Source organism: Mobula birostris, chromosome 11 (assembly GCF_030028105.1).
Source record: "Mobula birostris isolate sMobBir1 chromosome 11, sMobBir1.hap1, whole genome shotgun sequence".
Classification (NCBI taxonomy): Eukaryota; Metazoa; Chordata; class Chondrichthyes; order Myliobatiformes; family Myliobatidae; genus Mobula; species Mobula birostris.
In genome coordinates this window covers 15873828-15893706 of record NC_092380.1, presented here as the reverse complement: position 1 = coordinate 15893706, position 19879 = coordinate 15873828, and the positions used below count along the sequence as shown (strand labels likewise).

General features: G+C 45.5%; 1 protein-coding gene across 6 annotated transcripts in view; it reads left to right on the top strand.

Annotated features, from left to right (window-relative positions):
* Positions 1–19879, top strand: part of LOC140204863 (TRIO and F-actin-binding protein-like) — a 301234-nt gene that overhangs the window by 101437 nt on the left and 179918 nt on the right. For all 6 annotated transcript variants that reach the window (XM_072271741.1, XM_072271739.1, XM_072271738.1 and 3 more), the window contains one exon: positions 14559–14624. In XM_072271741.1, the coding sequence (XP_072127842.1) occupies positions 14559–14624 (66 nt within the window). The remainder of the gene's footprint in view (positions 1–14558; positions 14625–19879) is intronic.

Below are 19879 nucleotides of genomic sequence, written 5' to 3'. Positions count from 1 at the left end.
TGGTTGAAGGTAAGAGGATTGGCCAGAATTTTTAATTATTAATTTTCAATGGAAAAATTCAGGAGTTTTGGGACCCATAACTTCTAAACCAGGGTTCCCAATCAGGCGTCCACAGACCCCTTAGTTAATAGTAGGGGTCCGTGGCATAATCAAGGTTGGGAACCCTGTACTAAAGTATATTAAACTTCGCCACTCTTCACATATCTTTAGGGTAAACCTCGTGTCACAAGAAAAAAGTTATCCACTTTCATTTGGGGGAAATTAAAATATTGTTTCTTTTAATCGATGGGAAAATGCCAGTGATGGATTTAGAAAAACTAAGAGTGTGGTACACACCCTTGTTCAAAACTTAACTTAGATGCAAAATTTCAGGTCTCTTAAGTTGTTTCCTTACTGAGCAGGTCACACAAATATTCTGCTTTGTTAAATATATTTAGCTGATGGGCATTCTCACTTGTTCTCTGTGCCCCTGCCACTGTAATTCTGAATCTTCTCAAAGCACCAGTCATTAATTTGCCTGTGTTGGCCCAGATGGAGACTGTTGGTGATCCGAGGTTGCCACAGCTGAATTTGATCCCTTCCTCTCCGGACAGTCACATTGATGCACAGGAAGAGGCCGTCTGACCCATGATGTCTGTGTTAGCTCTTTTAAGAGTTAATTCTTCCCTGCACTCCCTGTATGACTGCAGCCTCCATTCCTTGTCATAGTCATGCAGTTCTGAATCTGCCTCCGCCACTCACTGTATCCCCGTCACAAACTTCAACTTGAACGACCCAATGTAACTATTAAACCTTCTTCCACTGGACGTCTTCCCTCACATTTGTGCCTTCTGCTAATGGGACTACTTCTCCTTATAGCAGTGGAAACTCCTGGCAGTTTTAAGCAGCTCTGAATTTTTCCCTTAACCCTCTCTGACTTCAGGAAAACAATCCCACTTCCTGCGTAGGACGTAAATCCTTCAATCCTGTTGCAACTCTAATAAGCCACCTACACTGTGCTCCCTACAGTGTGGCCCCCAGATGTGGCCACAATACTCCTGATGGTTTCTACAGGTTCAGCAATCCCCATGCCAATTTATAAAGCTAAGGTATCTAGATATCTTTTTAGTCATAGTCATAGTCATAGTCATACTTTATTGATCCCGGGGGAAATTGGTTTTCGTTACAGTTGCACCATAAATAATAAATAGTAATAGAACCATAAATAGTTAAATAGTACCGTTTAAGCCATCCACCCAAGATATTTTGCCAATTTCATCAACTTCTAGGTCATTGTGTCCCTGGACACTCTTAAATTTGTAGTGTTTAGTTGAGTCGATGTACTTATTAAGTAGCTGAATGAAAACTATAGGTGATTCTGCCAGCCCTTTCGCTAATCCAGGAGAATTACAGTAACCCCATCACAACGGCTTAGTCCTTACGTCATTGGTACACCTAGTGGCGTTCTTTTCCGAGCTGAGTCCCATTCTAAAGATATGCTTGTCGCATATACATTATAACATCAAAACATACAGTGAAATGCATCGTTTGCATCAATGGCCAAGGATGTGCTGTGGGCAGCCCACAAGTGTCACCCTGCTTCCAATGCCAATATAGCATGCTCACAACTCACTCACCCTAACCCGTATGACTTTGGAATGTGGGAGGACAATGGAGCACCCATATAACCATATAATCATATAACAATTACAGCACAGAAACAGGCCATCTCAGCCCTTCTAGTCCGTGCTGAACGTTTACTCTCACCTAGTCCCACCGACCTGCACTCAGCCCACAACATACCTATCCAATTTTTTTTTAAATGACAAAATCGAACCTGCCTCTACCACTTCTGCTGGAAGCTCGTTCCACACAGCTACCACTCTCTGAGTAGAGAAGTCCCCCCTCATGTTACCCCTAAACTTTTGCTCCTTAACTCTCAACTCATGTCCTCTTGTTTGAATCTCCCCCACTCTCAATGGAAAAAGCTTATCCATGTCAACTCTATCAATCCCCCTCATAATTTTAAACACTTCTATCAAGTCCTCCCTCAACCTTCTACGTTCCAAAGAATAAAGACCCAACTTGTTCAACCTTTCTCTGTAACTTAGGAGATGAAACCCAGGTAACATTCTAGTAAATCTTCTCTGTACTCTCTCTATTTTTATTGACATCTTTCCTATAATTCGGTGACCAGAACTGTACACAATACTCCAAATTTGGCCTCACCAATGCCTCGTACAATTTCAACATTACATCCCAACTCCTATACTCAATGCTCTGATTTATAAAGGCCAGCATACCAAAAGCTTTCTTCACCACCCTATCCACATGAGATTCCACCTTCAGGGAACTATGCACCATTATCCCTAGATCCCTCTGTTCTACTGCATTCCTCAATGCCCAACCATTTACCATGTATGACCTATTTTGATTAGTCCTACCAAAATGTAGCACCTCACATTTATCAGCATTAAACTCCATCTGCCATCTTTCAGTCCACTCTTCCAACTGGCCAAAATCTCTCTGCAAGCTTTGAAAACCTACTTCATTATCCAGAACGCCACCTATCTTAGTATCATCTGCATACTTACTAATCCAATTTACCACCCCATCATCCAGATCATTAATGTATATGACAGAGGAAACCCACACAGTCACGGGTCACATTTCGGTCTCTTGAGCACATAATTTGGGCTGCAACTTCTGTTGTGTTGTTCAGCATTGGAACTGCTGTCTAAACTTTCAGGTTGGATGTAAAAGAGCCCACAGCATTATTTCAAAAAGAAGCAATTGCCCCTGGTGTCCTGGTTAGTATCCATCTTTAGCCAATATCGTTAAAGCAGGTAATCTGGTCAGTAGCTCACTGCAATGTGCAGCACCTTACAATGAGCTCCTGTCTGTATTGACATCTCCTATGGCAGAACATCAATAGTACTTCATTGACAATAATGAAGTTTGAGGCTGTGAAAGTTATGATTCATTTATAATTCAAAGAAATTCTCTTTGCCGTTTTTTTTGTTCCCCTGTACATCATTCCAGTTGACTGAATACATTGCATATTTTCCGAAAACCTCATGCTGTTTTTTTTTTTGAAATTCTTCTGCTGTTAGGTGGGTACAAGGGTTTACTCCCAAAAAGAAGAACTGACCATCTGCACTAAATGTTCCCGCTTTGCTTTGGAAGTTAACAAGGTTTGTTTGCCAGTGAGAAACATGAGGAAGGAGAGAGAGACCAGTGAGGACTTGGTACAGATGCATTAACTGGTGTGGGATTGGGGTTGCCGATATTCCAGAATTTAACAGTTAAAATAGAATAGAATAGAATAGAACTTTATTGTTGTTGCTCAAGACAATGAGATTGTGATGCTACTCCAGTCCATGTAAAACAGACACTTACAACGTGGAAAGTCTTAATATATATAAAAAAATCCCCATATTTACACGCAACAAGTGACTTTGATAGTCCATGACACTCAAAGGCCATTGGCAAGCCAGGGTGCGGCATTGTTCAGCCGCACAATAGCCCTCAGGAAGAAGCTGATTTTCGGTCTTATTGTCTTGGCTAAGATGTTTCTGTATCTCCTACTGATGGCAGGAGATTGAACAGACAGTGTCTGGGATGGGAGGGTTCTTTAATGATGTTACAAGTGTGCGTGGGCATCGAGAGTTGTAGATTGTCCCCAGGTTTGGTAGTTGAGTCCCAACGATGTGCTGAGCCACCCTAATCGCCCATTAGAGTGCTTTGTGTTCTCTGCAGTGAGAGCACCACACTGTCATTCCGTATGTCAGTATGCCCCCTATCACACTTCAATAAAAGTTAGCCAGCACTCTTTGAGGCAGACCAGCACCTGAGCAGGTATAGTCACTGTCACGCCTTCCCTCCTATCGAGGTCATGTTTTAATCTCCAGCACACTGCAATGAGCAAAAACAAAATTTCATCAGTTTTTGGACAGATGGGCTTCCTCCAGATGCTCTAGTTTCCTCCCACGGCCTAGATTAATTACCCTCTGTAAACGCCCCTAATGTGTAGGGGGTAGAATCTGGGGGAGAGCTGGTGGGAATGTGGAGAGAAAGAATGCGATGGGATTAATGTGAATGGCGCTTGGCAGTTAGCACAGACTTTATGGACCGAGTGGCCTCTTTTCATGCTCAATTGCCGTAAAAGTTTTGTTTGCATTTTCCCTGAGTATTTTAGCTTTTATAAGAATTTGGATGTAGAAGGGAGGCGGGAGGGTGTTAACTGGGTGGGGTGGCTGAAGGTGGGATGGCCATATCATGAGGTCTCCAGGAATCACAAGCTCTCAAAACCAGACATTGTGGATCCATCTGGGAAGGCAGTCAAAGATTCTTGACCCTACTGAGCTCAGCCCACAATCCCTGTTCTTAATTACAACCCAACAATACACAGTGGTAGATGAACAGACAGACATCAGATGGGGCAGTGTTGAATTCTGGTATCTGTGTAGTCTTCCAACTCTCACGCATTAGCTGTATGTACAAAGCTCATCTGCAGCAGCCTGGGTGGTCCCTTTGTGATCTTCACCATCCTGTCCCTCGAAGCATGGCCAAGGCAAGGAGTGAAGCTGAGCAAGTAATGACAACAACTAAGAGAGGACTGGCTGGGAGAGTCTTTAACCCAACTCACCCAGGGAGCGGTCAACCTCATATCATGTTGAATCAAGTCTTGTGGATGGACCTAAGGGAACCGAGACATAAATATTAAGGAGAAAAGAATGTAGATTGTGCTAAGAGGGTAAAAACTTCAAAGTACATTTGTAATCAATGTATACTGCATACAGCCTTGAGATTCGTCTTCTTGCAGGCAGCCACAAAACAAAGAAACACAATAGAACCCATTTTTAAAAAACACACAAAAAGAACAAATGGTGCGAACAATGAAAAGATAAACAGACTGTTAACCACAGAGTCCCTGAAAGTGCACCCACAGCCATAGAGTCACTTCAGCCCTGAGGCGAGTGAAGCTGGTCCAGGAGCCCAATGGCTGCAGGCCTCAGCCACAGAGTCAGTTCAGCACTGAGCAGTGTTGATGGCTGCAGGCCACAGCCACAGAGTCAGCTCAGTGCAAGTAAACCTCACAGAGTAGTGAGCTGGACATCACTTCGTCCTCCGCCCTCGATCGAGTCACACAAATATTAAAACAAGTAAACAAAAACACATGGAACATGAGCTGCAGAGTCCTCGAAAGTGTCTCCACGTCTGCATAGTAAAGCCCATCCAGACTGAAGGGCGACAACTGCTCCCGAACCCGGCGGCATGAGGCCCAAGACTTCTGTACCTCTTGCGTGACAGCTGTAGTGAGAAGAGAGGGAGACTGATCAAATGCAGGCAGTTGGCACTGAACACCTGTTCATTTTTTGCTCTCATCCAGGACCATTTTAATCTTGCTCGACTCTTTAGTTGGCACGGAACAATGCAGCTGACCACAGGCTTGTCTTCTGCCATTAGGCCTCAACACAGCGTCTACCCCAAGCGTTAGCCGGCCCGGCCGTACCTGTACTCTCAATAGTTTGGTTCACCAAATCTCCCAGAAGACCGCAAATGTCTGCCTAGTTGGTTCAAAAGTAGGTGGGGGGGAGGAGGTTCACAGTGGTTGCTTATACCTGCAAAGGCTCAGTACTTCAAGCAGTCCATCTCTGGATTAATTTATGTTCCACTAATGAGAAGGCCACAAGATAAAGTTGGGGTAAGTTGAAATTTGTGGGTTAGATGGTAATTGGCCACTGTAAATTGCCCCTGTGTGAGGGTGAGTGGTATTATCTTGGGGGGGGTGTTGACGACATGGGGAGGATACACTGTGGTTAACGTAAATGGGCAGTGGATGGTGACCAAAGACTCACCGAAGGATCTGTTTCTATGCTGTGCAATGACTGTCAAACCGTCACCCCGGGTGAATTCTCATCACATCACTTCCCCTTCCTTAACGAGACACTAAAATTGTGGCCTTACTCTGGGTAGGTTCTCATTATAGTCCTGAGCATACTAGGAAGACTTGTTCATAATCCTTTCAATAAAGGCCAACTTTCTATTTCTCTCAGTGCCTCAACTTCCCCAGGAGACTAAAGAAATATGGCATGTCCTCTTTGAGCCTGACTAATTTTTATCGATGCATCATAGAAAGCATCCTATCTGGATGCAACTCATCTTCGTAATATAACTGCTGTGCCCATAACTGCAAAGTGTAGTGGACACAGCTCAGCACATCACAGGAACCAGCCTCCCTTCTGCGGACTCTGTCTACAATTCTTGCTGCCTTGGTAAAGCAACCAACATATCCACAGACCCCAACCACCCTGCACATTCTCTCTTCTTCCCCCATCCCCCATTGGGCGAGAGATACAAAAGCCTGAAAGCACATCCCACCAGGCTCAGGGACAACTTCTTTCTCATTGTTATAAGGCTTCTAAATGGTCCCTTTTAGTATGATAAGATGGATCTCACAATCTGCCTCATTATGGTCTTATATCTTGTTGTCTGCCTGCACTGTTCTTTCTCTGTAACACTTTATTCTGCTCTCTGTTATTATTTTGCCTCAGTGCACTGTTGAAATGAAATGATTCATGTGGTAAACTATTCATACGGTATGGTAGCATAGTGGTTAGCACAATGGTTTACAGTACAGGCGATCGGGGTTCGATTCCCACCGCTGCCTGTAAGGAGTTTGTAGGGTGCTCCGGTTTCCTCCCACAGTCCAAAGACGTACCGGTTGGTGGGTTAATTGGTCATTGTAAATTGCCCTGTGGTGAGGCTGGGATTAAATTGGGTTGCTGGGTGATGCGGCTCGAAGATCTGGAAGGGCCTACTCTCTGCTGTATCTCAATAAATAAATAAATAAGAAACAAAGCTTTCACTGCACTTTGGTACACGTGACAAAAATTAACTAATTTACAATGACTGGTAACATCCTGTTTCTTGCACAGGCTCACCCAGATCTCTCCGTTCACCATCATTTGATAGTCTCGTGCCATTTTATTATTGTTCTGCTTGTCTGCTCTTCCCTTCAAAATCCATAATTTCCAATTTCAAACAAGAGAAAATTTGCAGGTGCTGGAAATCCAAGCAACACACACACAAAACGTTGGAGGTACTCAGCAGGCCAGTCAGCGTCTATGGAAAAGAGTAAACAGTCGACATTTAGGGCTGAGACACTTCGTCAGAACATCTAATGTTCTCAGACCCTTCATCTACTCTCCTATTTCTCCGCATTTCTGCCACTTTGCCTGCTCACTTAACCTGCCTCTATCCCTCTGAATCTCCTCTCAACCTGCTTGCCTTCCATGGGGTGCCACAGTAGCTTAGCAGTTAGCATGAAGATGTTACAGCTCAGGGCATTCCAGGGTTCAATTCCAGCACCGTTCTGTAAGGAATCTCTGTACGTCCTCCGCGTGGAACACCTGGCGTTTTCTCCGGGTCCTCCACTTTCCACCCACGGTCTAAAGATGTACATGTCAGATTAATTGGCCATTGTTAGTTGTCCCGTAATTTGATTAGGGTTAATCATGATTGTCGGGAGTTGCTGGGCCAGCGTGGTTCGTAGGGCCAGAAGAGCCTACTCTGTGCTGTAGGCAGACAAACAGACAAATCAGTCAAATTTGACTACACTCAATTAGGTTTCTCTTCTACATCCAAATATCCCATAGAAAGCATTCAGCCTGAACGCATAATGTCTTGATATAGCAATTGTTCTGTCTGTGACTGCAAGATACTACAGAAAGTTGTGGACACAGCTAAGCACATCACAGAAAGTAACCTCCCCTCTATGGTCACTGTCTATACTTCCTTTTACCTTGGTAAGACAGTCTACATAATAAAAGACCCCACCCACCCCGGACATTCTCTCTTCTCCCCTCTCTCATTGGGCTGAAGATACAAAAGCCTAGAAACACGTACCCCTGGGCTCAAGGACGGCTTCTACCCCACTGTTATCAGATTCTTGAGCAGATCTCGTATATGGTAAGATGAACTCACTCTATCCCTGTTCAGCGAACGGTCTTTCTCCCTGGATCATGAGCGCAAGTCCCTAAGAGAGTCTGAATCCAATATGTTTTATAAATTGCTACCCACCGACTTAACAGCGCAGCCAAACCTTTGGAGAAAACACAGTCTGCGCTTCCTCCTGTTTAATTTTTAGTAAGACATCAAGTGGAAAGGTGAAATGCCAGGGTATACAGAGGTCAGAGGGTATAGGGTGAAAGATGAAGCAGTATCGGGTTACTCAGGGAGGGGAGTGAGATTGTTGATGGAGAGTTGAGTTCAGCAGTGGTGAGAGCTGGAGACAGCAGTGTAACAGTGGCACCAGTTCCTTTCTTTAGATGAACATTACTTGTCTTCAACTCCAGCCCAGGATGTCTCCAAACACCCCTTCAAAAATGGAAGTAGTCTGTTTAGGTAGGGGCTGGCAGCTCTAAACCAGGGGTGATGTGTATGGGGAAATGATCCTCAGCCCAACGTGAATTGTGAAGTCTTACAAGTGTTGATAGCCGTAACACGGGGTAGAAGAGAATTGGGTTATTTTATTAGACGAATCTGTGTTTCACTTCCTTCCCAAAGGCTTCAACTCCATTCCAGTTGACAGTTCAACCTTGCTAAATGTTCCCAGTACCTTCCCCAAGCTTAGATAACACAAAATGTACCTTATGAGAATAGGTTGAGTGAACTTGGCCTTTTCTCCTTGGAGCGACGGAGGATGAGAGGTGACCTGGCAGAGGTGTATAAGATGATGAGAGGCATTGATCGTGTGGTTAGTCAGACGCTTTTTCCCAGGGCTGAAATGGCTAACACAAGGGGGCATAGTTATAAGGTGCTTGGAAATGGGTACTGAGGGGATGTTAGGGATAAGTTTTTCACACAGAGATTGGTGGGTGCATGGAATGCACTGCCAGCGGCGGTGGTGGAAGTGGATACTATAGGGACTTTTAAGAGCCTCTTAGATAGGTATATGGAGCTTGGAAAAATAGAGGGCTATGCTGTAGGGAAATTCCAGGCAGTTTCTAGAGTGAGTTACATGGTCAGCACAACATTGTGGGCCGAAGGGCCTGTAATGTGCTGTAAATTTCTATGTTCTATGTTCTAAAATGGGAAAAATGGATTTAAAATGGTTCAAGTGGTTCAATTTAATATCAGATAATGTATACAGTACACAACCTGAATTTCTTACTCTTCACAGACATCCACAAAACAAGAAACCCCAAAGAATGAATGATGGAAACATCAGAACCTCAAAGCCCCCCTCCCCCTCCCACAGACCAACAGGAGTAGAAGCATCAACCCTCTCCCTCCACCTTCCCCCCACTTGCGCCAGCAGAAACACCCCCTCCACCATGCAAGCAATAGCAAAAGCCCCCAAAAGACCTGGATGTAGAGTCCATCGAAAATGACAATCCATAACCCTGCACTTTGGTATCTCAGACAGGTTCTCTCTGTCTGTCTCTCTCCAGCGAGATCGCTGCTGCAGCGACGAGAGTGGAGGCCAGCAGCTCGCTGTCCCAAGGTTACGTGTGTATTCTGCAATCTCAGAGCACTCCACAGTGCTTTAAAGGCAATGATACGCATTCAGAACATAGTCACAGCAGCCCACTTAGGTTCAGCAAGATCCTACAAATGCAATGTCCCATTTTGGTGGTTTTTGGGGAGGTGGAATATTGATCCCTAAAGTAGAGGATCAATGGAGAGAGTGAGAATCAGGTCTATTATCATTGACAAATGCTGTGAAATTTGTTGCTTTGTGACAGCAGTACACTGGAAGACAAACATTACCACTGTATATGCTACAATAAATAAAAATGTAGCAAGATATTGTCCATAGACCATTCAGAAATCAGATAGCGGGGGGAAGGATGATGTTCCTAAATCACTGAGTGTGGGTCTTTGGGCTCCTGTATCAATGGTGGTAATGAGAAAGGATGATGAAGATCCTTATTGATGGATGCCATCTTCTTGAGGCACCGTCTTTTGAAGATGCCCTTCTTGGTGGAGAGGATCGTGCTCGTGATGGAACTGGCTGATTCTACAACCCGCCGCAGCCTCTTGTGATCTTGTGCATTCGAAGTCCCGTACCAGACAGTGATGTATCTAGTCAGATTGCTCTCCATCTGTGGAATTTTGCAGAGCCTTTGATGACGTACCAAATCTCACATAGAGACATTATCTTAATATCATATGCAGCCTTCCATCAGCAGTGACAGTGCAGTGTTAGGTTAGGTTATGTCCTGAAGTTCCCTGAATATGGTTTAAAGCTACAGTCAAACTCAGAAGCTGGTTGCATTTCTCATCTCTGTAAGAGTAGGTGTACCATTCATATACACGTGGAATCATCTGTACTCAGCAATGAATCCAACAGTGGTCCGTGTGATGTTGCCTCATCTATCAAGCTTCTCAAAGGCAAATGGGCACCTTAGCTGCATAACACAAAATCAGGCCATTTGGCCCATCGGATCCAAACCAGCACCCAGCAGAGCTATCCCATCAGTCCTATGATTCCCCCTGCCCCTGCATCTTATTCTCACTCACAGGCTCATTAGTTACCCTTTCTTTCCTTTGCCATCTGGTTACACTCTGGGTAATTTATAGCAGTGAATTAACCAGCCACCAACCAGTCTTTAGGATGTTGGAAGAAACTGGAGCACTAGAGAGAACTCAACCACTCTGGAACAACCCCAGATCTGAATACACCATGGAAGGAGCTGTATCCAGTAGATTTCCAAATGTTTATTGATGCAAGCAAGGTTATCTTACTCCTGTATACGACTGGGATATTTATAATATTCCACATGCAGAGGTTTACGAACCTCCTCTCCACTATAGATTTGCTTGTCTGAACCGTTAAGTTTCTCCCCTTGTTTAGCAAAGGTGTTTGCAACAGCTCACATTTGCATAGCTCTTCTAATGTAGAAAATGTTCCAAGACACTTTGTAGAAGTGGAGTCAGGCAGAAGTCAACACCAAGCCTATGAAGATGTTAAGGGAATGGAAAGCTTGTCACAGAGTTGCGTCTCTTGGAAGGCTGTTAAGGGAGAAGGTGCTGAGGGTAAGAGGTTGAGAGAGGAAATTCCAGATCTGGGATTCAGATGGCTTGACTGTTGGGTGTCGGGAGGACAGAAGAAAAGGTTTAGAGGGCTGAAGGATGTTAGAATCACGGCACTTAGGAGGAAGCTATGCAGTTTGTGGAGCTCCTGCCAACCCTTTGAAAGAAGTATTTGATATCTCTCCCCCCTGGCCTCTCTCCGTAGTACAGTAAAACTTTTCAAATCAACATCCACTCTTTCAAGCATAATTGGTAAATGGTCTTTTATAGTTGCATGTACCAAGGTATAGTGAAAAACTTTGTTTTGCATGCCATCCATACAGATCACGTCATCATATCTAGTACGTAGGAAAGGCAATAACAGAATGCAGAATGAAGTGTTGCAGTTACAGAGTAAGTGCGGTGCAGGCAGACGATAAGGATCACGGCCATGGCGAAGTAGCTTGTGCGTTCAAGACCATCTTATCGTACAAGAGGACCAATAAGTAGTGGGATGGGAGCTGTCCTTGAGCTTGATGCAATGTGCTTTCAGATTTGTTGTATCTTGTGCCCAGTGGGAGGGTGGGAAAGAGAGAACGTCTGGGGTGGGAGGGGTCTTTGGTTACGTTAGCTGCTTTAATAATAATGCTACTTTGTTGATCCCAAGTGGGAAATTTGTTACAGCAGCAACATTTAAAAGCACACTTAGCAGTGTGCAGACTTAACTAATAATAATGTACAGAATAATAATATACACAATAATAATTTACCAAGGCAACAAGAATTTTATTGTGTACTCCAGTTTCTATCACTTGCCTATTGCGTCTAAAGAAGCATCTCGGTTTTCTTCCACCTCCTTTGCCAATCCGCACTTCTGATTACTGGTCCCTCGCCTGTCGAAACGTTCTTGATCTATTTACTCTATCAAAGCCCCCCCATCATTTTGAGAGCACCCATTAAATCGCTTAACAGTTTTAATCCTGAGAAAAGATTCTTCAATCTCCTCCTTTCGGATAAGCATCCTCTGCACTCTGACTGGGATGCTATTCCAAAATGCTGTGCTCTGAAATGGGCACAGTACTCCAACTCAACACACACAAAGTGCTGGAGGAGCTCAGCAGATCAGGCAGCACGCAAAGTGCAGGAGGGACTCTAACTGAAGCCTATCCGGTGTTTCTTAAAGATGTGTTGTTTGTACGCCCCATGTCTCAATAAACATCCAAGGATTCCATCTTTTTGTTTATGTACAACTTCCCTTGTGGCTGCCAAGTTTTGTGTTTGTCATCACATCCATTTTCCTGCACTTCCTCTCAAACTTGAGCTTTCACCCAGGAGTCAGAGAGTCACACGGGTCCTTCGGCCCACCTTGTCAATGCTGACCATCAAGTCCTATCTGTATCGAGCCCACTTAGCGGTACTTGGTCGTTAGCCCTCTATATCAAGATCAATCCAGATGCTCCTTAGATGTTATGAGGATACTTGCTTTCACCAACCCTCCTGGTGAGAACATGAGAACAATTCTTCCTCAGATCCTCGGACTCTTCCCCCTTCCCCTGTACTTGCATCCTCTTGACTATAACACCTCTGTCATAGAGCAAGGTTTCTACTGTCTACCCTGTCTATGCCCAAGTACTGCCTCTCATTGATTTTTGACCTGCTTTGTGAAGAGAAAGGCAAAGAGAATTGAATATGAGGGTTCACATTTAAAATTTTGCACAATAGGTGGCAGAAGCATCTGAATAATAAAGAAATTGAAATTCTAAAGTGTGTAGTGACATTTACTGGACCAGGCTGGTACGGATTTACTGATGATAAAAGTAACCAGCTAGAATCAGTTAATAGTCTGATGGGTGTGGATAACTTTGCAAAGAGTGATTGAAAGTGATGCAAGATAGAGAGAGAGGAAAAGAGTAAAGTTGTGGACAAAGGTGAACGTGGGAAAGAGGCTTGACTTAATCACAAACAACAGGAATTCTGCAGATGCTGGAAATTCAAGCAACACACATCAAAGTTGCTGGTGAACGCAGCAGGCCAGGCAGCATCTCTAGGAAGAGGTGCAGTCGACGTTTCAGGCTGAGACCCTTCATCCTGAAGAAGGATCTCGGCCTGAAACGTCGACTGCACCTCTTCCTAGAGATGCTGCCTGGCCTGCTGCGTTCACTAGCAACTTCTATGTGTGTTGCTTGACTTAATCACAATAGTGATTGCACTGTTGATCGACAAACATCAGTTAAACATCTGGCGTGATGCAACCGTAGCCTATGAAGCATTAGATATAAGGAAAGGATTTCACAAATGCAAAGGTAAACAGTGATTCGGTGGCTTAAGAAATACGTGCACTGGAAAAACACAGCAAGCGATGTTACACAGGAGTTTCTGCAGATGCTGGTAACCTTGAGCAGCACACACAAAATGCTTCAAGGGACTTCAAGACCTTGGCCTCGTACCTCCCTGTGCAACTGGATCCTTGATTCCTCACTTGCAGACTCCAGTCAGTTCGGATTGGCAACAACACCTCCTCCACAATCTCCATCAGCACAGGTGACCCACAAGGCTGTGTGCTTAGCCCCCTGCTCTTCTCGCTTCATACTGTATTTATGACCGTGTGGCTTATTTCCGTTGCCTTATTTTAAGTTTGCTGACAACAGTACTGTCATTGGCCGAATCAAAACTGGTGACACATCATTACACCAGCATGTCGGAGAGAGATTGAAAATCTGGCTGAGTGTGGCCAACCGCACGCTCAGTGTCAGCAAGACCATCGAGCTGATTATTGACTTCCAGAGGAGGAAACCTGAGGTCCACGAGCCCGTCCACATCGGGGGATCAGAGGTGGAGAGGGTCAGCAATGTTAAATTCCTCGATGTTATCTTTTTTCCACTATGGTTATAACCTCAGTCCTGGCCATGATTGCTCAATACCTTTCCCTAGATGATGCTCTGTACTTTGCACTAAGGGGATTACCCTTTGCTCTATGTTTGAAGCTGTATTTATAGAGCTCCTTCCACGAGTTTGGGGTTGCACTGATAGAACAAAGCGGAGAGCGTTCCTCCCTGTGTCTGGTGTTGTACTCATTGACCTACAGGTGACACAGTGGTTACCCTTCCAAGTCCGAGTGGCTACTAGGTCTTGCTGAGCCTGGCCATGAATCGTCTCCATCCCAGGTATTCAGCAGGGCAGGCAACATCTCTGGAAAGGGAACTTGGGTTAATATTTTAGATCAGTAACCCTTCATCAAGCCAATGAACCGAAAAAATTTCTCTACATATGCTGTCTGAACTGCTGAGTATTTCCTGTGTTCTGTTTGCATTCTAAGTGATGGTGCCTCCTGAGACAACATCCAAAGGGGGAGAAATGTTGTGTTGATACCTACTGTCAGTGTGAATTGCCATGCTACTGTTGGTGAGAGATGGCATCCTATAAATTCCTAACCTTCTTGTCCCCAGGTTGGTTGCCAAATATGAGTGTCACATGCTTTCAGTTTTATTAGAGTCTCAGCAAAAACCCAAACTCTGTTCCTTTCCTTGTATAAACCTATGGTTTGTTTACTTTTTCAGGTAGATGGAAGGTTTTCAAAAGAAGTCTCAAGTTCATACACTGGATATCTGCAGTCTGCTGCCAAGGTTGGTATTTACACACCAGAAAGGACAAATCATTTCACAGCAGTGGGAGTGACGTGAGATTACCTGGTCAATAAAACTGCTAGGAATCCCTCGCGCCACACATCAAAAGCTGGAGTAACTCAGCAGATCAGGCAGCATCTATGGAAATTAATAAGCAGGCGACGTTTTGTGCTGCGACCCTTCATCAGGACTGGGAAGGAAGGGGAAGGAGGACAAACTGGAAGGTAAAGGGCTGGAGAAGAAGGAATCTGAGAGGAGAGGAGAGTGGGCCATGGGTGAAATGGATGAAGGAGAGGCACCAGGGGAAGTGATAGGCAGGTGAGGGAAAGAGATAAGAGGGCAGAGTGGGGAATGGTTGAAATGGGAAGGGGGAAGGAGAAAAGAAAAGAAAAAAAATTACCAGAAGTAGAAATGTATATTCATGCCATCAGGTTGGAGGCTACCTAGACAGAATATGAGGTGTTGCTCCTCCACGCTGAGAGTGGTCTCATCTAGGCAGAAGAGGAGGCCAGGGACTGACATATTGGAAAAAGAATGGGATTTTCTGCTGCTTACAGGGATAAGTCCCAGGAGAGAGATTAGTGAGGATGGATGAATGGACAAGGGAATCGTGGAGAGAGCGGTTCCTACAGAAAGCGGAGAGTAGGGGAGGGGAGGTAAAGATGTACTTGGCGGTAGGATCCTGTTGAAGATGGCGGAAGTTATAGAGAATGATGTGTTGGATGTAGAGGCTCATGTGGGGTGGTAAGTGAGGACACGAGGAACTCTGTCCCTGTGGTGTAAGATGGGGCGAGTGCAGTGTCCGGGCAACGGAGGGGATGTGGGTGAAGGCAGAATCCATGGTGAAGGAAGGAGAACCTCATTCTTTGAAGAAAGAAGACATCTCTGATATCCTGGAAAGGAAAGCCTCATCCTGGGAACAGATGTGGAGATGAAAGAACTGAGAAAAGAAATAACCTTTTTACAGGAAGAGGTGTAGTCAAGTTAGGCATGGGAATCGGTAAGTTTATAAAAGAAGTTGGTAGACAGTTTGTCTCCAGAGATGGAGAGAGAAAGACTGAGAAAGGGGAGAGAGGTGTCAGAAATGGACCAAGTGAATTTAAGAAGGCAAACACGAGGAATTCTGCAGATGCTGGAAATTCAAGCAACACACATCAAAGTTGCTGGTGAACACAGCAGGCCAGGCAGCATCTCTAGGAAGAGGTACAGTCGACGTTTCAGGCCGAGACCCTTCGTCAGGACTAACTGAAAGAAGAGCTAGTAAGAGATTTGAAAGTGGGAGGGGGAGGGGGAGATCCAAAATGATAGGAGAAGACAGGAGGGGGAGGGATGGAGCCAAGAGCTGGACAGGTGATTGGCAAAAGGGATATGAGAGGATCATGGGACAGGAGGCCTAGGGAGAAGGAAAAGGGGGAGGGGGGGGAAAAGCCCAGAGGATGGGCAAGGGGTATAGTCAGAGGGACAGAGGGAGAAAAAGGAGAGTGAGAGAAAAAATGTGTGTATATAAATAACGGGTGGGGTACGAGGGGGAGATGGGGCATTAGCGGAAGTTAGAGAAGACAATGTTCATGCCATCATGCTGGAGGCTACCCAGATGGAATATAAGGTGTTGTTCCTCCAACCTCAGTGTGGCTCCATTCATCTTTACAGTAAAGGAGGCCGTGGATAGACATGTCAGAATGGGAATGGGATGTGGAATTAAAATGTGTGGCCGCCAGAGAAAGCAGGATCTCCCAGTGGCCACACATTTTAATTCCTCATCCCATTCCCATTCTGACATGTCTATCCACGGCCTCCTTTACTGTAAAGGTGAAGCCACACTCAGGTTGGAGGAACAACACCTTATATTCTATCTGGGTAGCCTCCAACCTGATGGCATGAACATCGACTTCTCTAACTTCCGCTAATGCCCCACCGCCCCCTCGTACCCCATCCGTTATTTATTTATATACACACATTCTTTCTCTCACTCCTTTTTCTCCCTCTGTTCCTCTGACTATACCCCTTGCCCATCCTCTGGGCTTCCCCCCCCTCCCCCTTTTCCTTCTCCCTGGGCCTCCTGTCCCATGATCCTCTCATATCCCCTTTGCCAATCACCTGTCCAGCTCTCAGCTCCATCCCTCCCCCTCCTGTCTTCTCCTATCATTTTGGATCTCCTCCTCCCCCTCCCACTTTCAAATCTCTTACTAGCTCTTCCTTCAGTTAGTCCTGACGAAGAGTCTCAGCCGGAAACGTCGACTGTACCTCTTCCTAGAGATGCTGCCTGACCTGCTGCGTTCACCAGCAACTTTGACGTGTGTCAAGTGAATTGAAGGACAGGGTGGAAGCTGGAGGCAAAGTTGATGAAATTGATGAACTCAGCATGGGTGCACGAAACAGCACCAATGCAGTCAGCAATGAAGAGCATGACCAGGGAAGGCTTGGAACATGGACTGCTCTGTGTAGCCAATGGAGAGGCAGGCATAGCTGGGGCCCATGTGAATGTCCATGGCTAACTCTTGAGCTTGAAGAAAGTGGAGGAGCCGAAGGAGAAATTGTTGAGGTTGAAGACCAATTCTGACAGACGGAGGAGGGTGGTGGTGGTGGAGGAGAACTGGTTGGATCTTTTGCCGAGAAGGAAGCAGAGAGCTTTAAGGCCTTCTTGATAGGGGTTAGGAGTGTATAAGGACTGTACATCTGTGATGAACATGCGGCGGTCAGGGCTAGAGAATTGAAAGTTACTGAGAAGGGCATGAGAAGTGTCCTGGATGTGGGTGGGAAGGTACTGAATAAAGGGAGATAGAATTGAGTCGAGGAATACAGACCAAGTTCAGTGGGGCAGGAGCCGGCCGAGACAATGAGCGTACCTAGACAGTCAGGTTTCTGGATCGTGGGTTGGAGGTAGGAACGAGCAGTGTGGGGTTAGGGAATTATGAGCTTGCTGACAATGGATGGGAGATTTCCCGATTTGATGAGATTAGTGATGGTGTGTGAGCCATTGGCCTGATGGTCTGGACTGGAGTTACTCCTTCTCGAGGGGTAGGTAAGAGGAGGGTCTGAGAGTTGCCGCCTGGCCTCTGCCAGATAGAGGCCAGTCCGCCACACTACGACAGCACCCCCTTTGATGGTGAAGCTGGGATTGGTGTGGAAAGAGTGGAGGGCAATGCATTCAGAGGGGGTAAGGTTCGAGGAGGAGAGGAAAGCACTGAATCTGAACACGTTGATGTCTCGTCAGCAACCTGAGATGAAAAGATCCAGAGCAGGGAGAGACTCACAGCGGGATGTCTAGGAATAGGACGAGGGTTGGAGGTGAGGGAAGGGGTCATTGGTGCAGGGTGAGGAATTCTGGCAAAAGAGGTGAGCTCGGGGTCAGAGGCAACGGGCAAAGAGCTCAGCGTCATGGCGTGCACTGAGGTGCGGGAGAAGGGGGAAAAGGTAAGGCCCTTGTTGAGGACAGAACATTCCGCCTCAGAGGGGAGGGTTGGAGGGAATGGTGAAGACATGGCAGCGATTAGGTCGGCAATGCGAGGTGAAAAGATCCAGAACAGGCAGAGAACCAGAGCGGGGTGTTCGGCAATTCAAAATGAATCCCTAATTAGCTTCTCCTCTGATGTCACTCCCATTCTTACTGCCTGTTATGTGGCTGACGTGTAGGGCGGCAGTGAAGGTCCTCCATCTCTGGCAGTGTTCAGGGCTTCATTCATTGTGCCAGTAGCTTCCCCTGGGTTTTCACTGCCGTCAGTCACACAAGTCCCGGGTGGAGACTCAGGAATACCGTCACCCTCAGATGTAGAAAGAGTCTTCAGTGCTGTTTCCGTAAAAGTTTCGTTTTACCAGTCAGGGTTGTTAGCCCTGAGCTGAACCCCTAAACCTGGAGGACTGGTGGGTCAATCTTACTCTGTCGTCTACCCCTTGACCTACCAAGGGCCAACGCATAAAGCCCTGACTCCAGCCGTCATAGTTCTCCGGGTCATTGAGGCACGCAAGGCTCCAAACCACTGCAAGGTTGTGGTCCGCTTGGAGGATCATAGAAACATAGAAAACCTACAGCACAATACAAAGCTGTACCGAACATGTCCTTACCTGAGAAATTACCTAGGGTTACCCATAGCCCTCTATTTTTCTGAGCTCCATGTACCTGTCCAGGAGTCTCTTAAAAGACCCTATCATATCCGTCTCCACCACCGTCGCCGGCAACCCGTTCCACGCACTCACCACTCTCTCCGTAAAAAACTTATCCCTGATCACTCCCATTCACTGTATAAAAACAAACACATCCGGCTGCTTTAATTGAATGTGAACTGAAATATCTGTAGTGTAAGCTGACTTCGGATCCATTCCTCTACAAGCCACACATTCACAGTCTGTTTATTAATTTCAGTTGATGTTTGCCTTCATCAGTCTGTGGAACTGACTTTCAGTTATTTATTGCAGAAGGAACAGAACTCTTAATGGTTCAAACTTGAAAATTTGATTTTGAGAGCAGATTGGGTTGAAGAAACTTAACACCAGAATCTTAAGTTTGTTGACATGCTGAAGTTTAGTTTCTACAGTTCAGGATTTGTCCAATTTGCTTCGGAGAAATTCCAATTTTCTGAGCTTTTGTTCAAATATTTTTCCCAGTGTTAACAACACCGGAACAGGTAGTTTCCTTGAACCTGCTCGGCTTTTCAGTGAGATTATAAACGATTCATGAACGAGCTCCGTTATGCACGCCTTCCCCTCATCCCCTTGATATCTTTGTTCAGCAAAAATCTAACATCCTCTGATTCAAAGTGAACTCAGTATTGGTTGCCATTTGGTAGAGGAGATGTCCAGCCACTATCCTGCTGCTCGTTGCTTAACATCACTTCTAGGCCCCTCTTCCAGATTGTCTCCCAACCAGCAGCAGTACGCTCTCTCTCACTACCACATTATTTCCCCTTAACACCCTGAACAATAGGAATTACAGGAAATCCAACCCTAGAGGGTAAAACCTCTCCTAACAATTTATCTTCTTCTGTCCAAGATATTCCAGTAAATTTGTGCATTCTAGAATTGAACTTCACTGTAGTCCAGTGAGGACTTTGTGTATCTATGGGATAACTTCTATTTCCTATCTTTGTCTATTAGACCGTAAGGAGTAAAATTTGGCCATTCAACCCATCAAGTCTGCTCCACTGGATTCTCAACCCCATTTTTCTGCCTTCTCCCTGTAACCCTTAACCCTTCTCCACCGTCTGGCAGAGGAAATCCCTTCTGGTCTTGCTTTTCAAAGAACGTCCCTTTATTCTAAG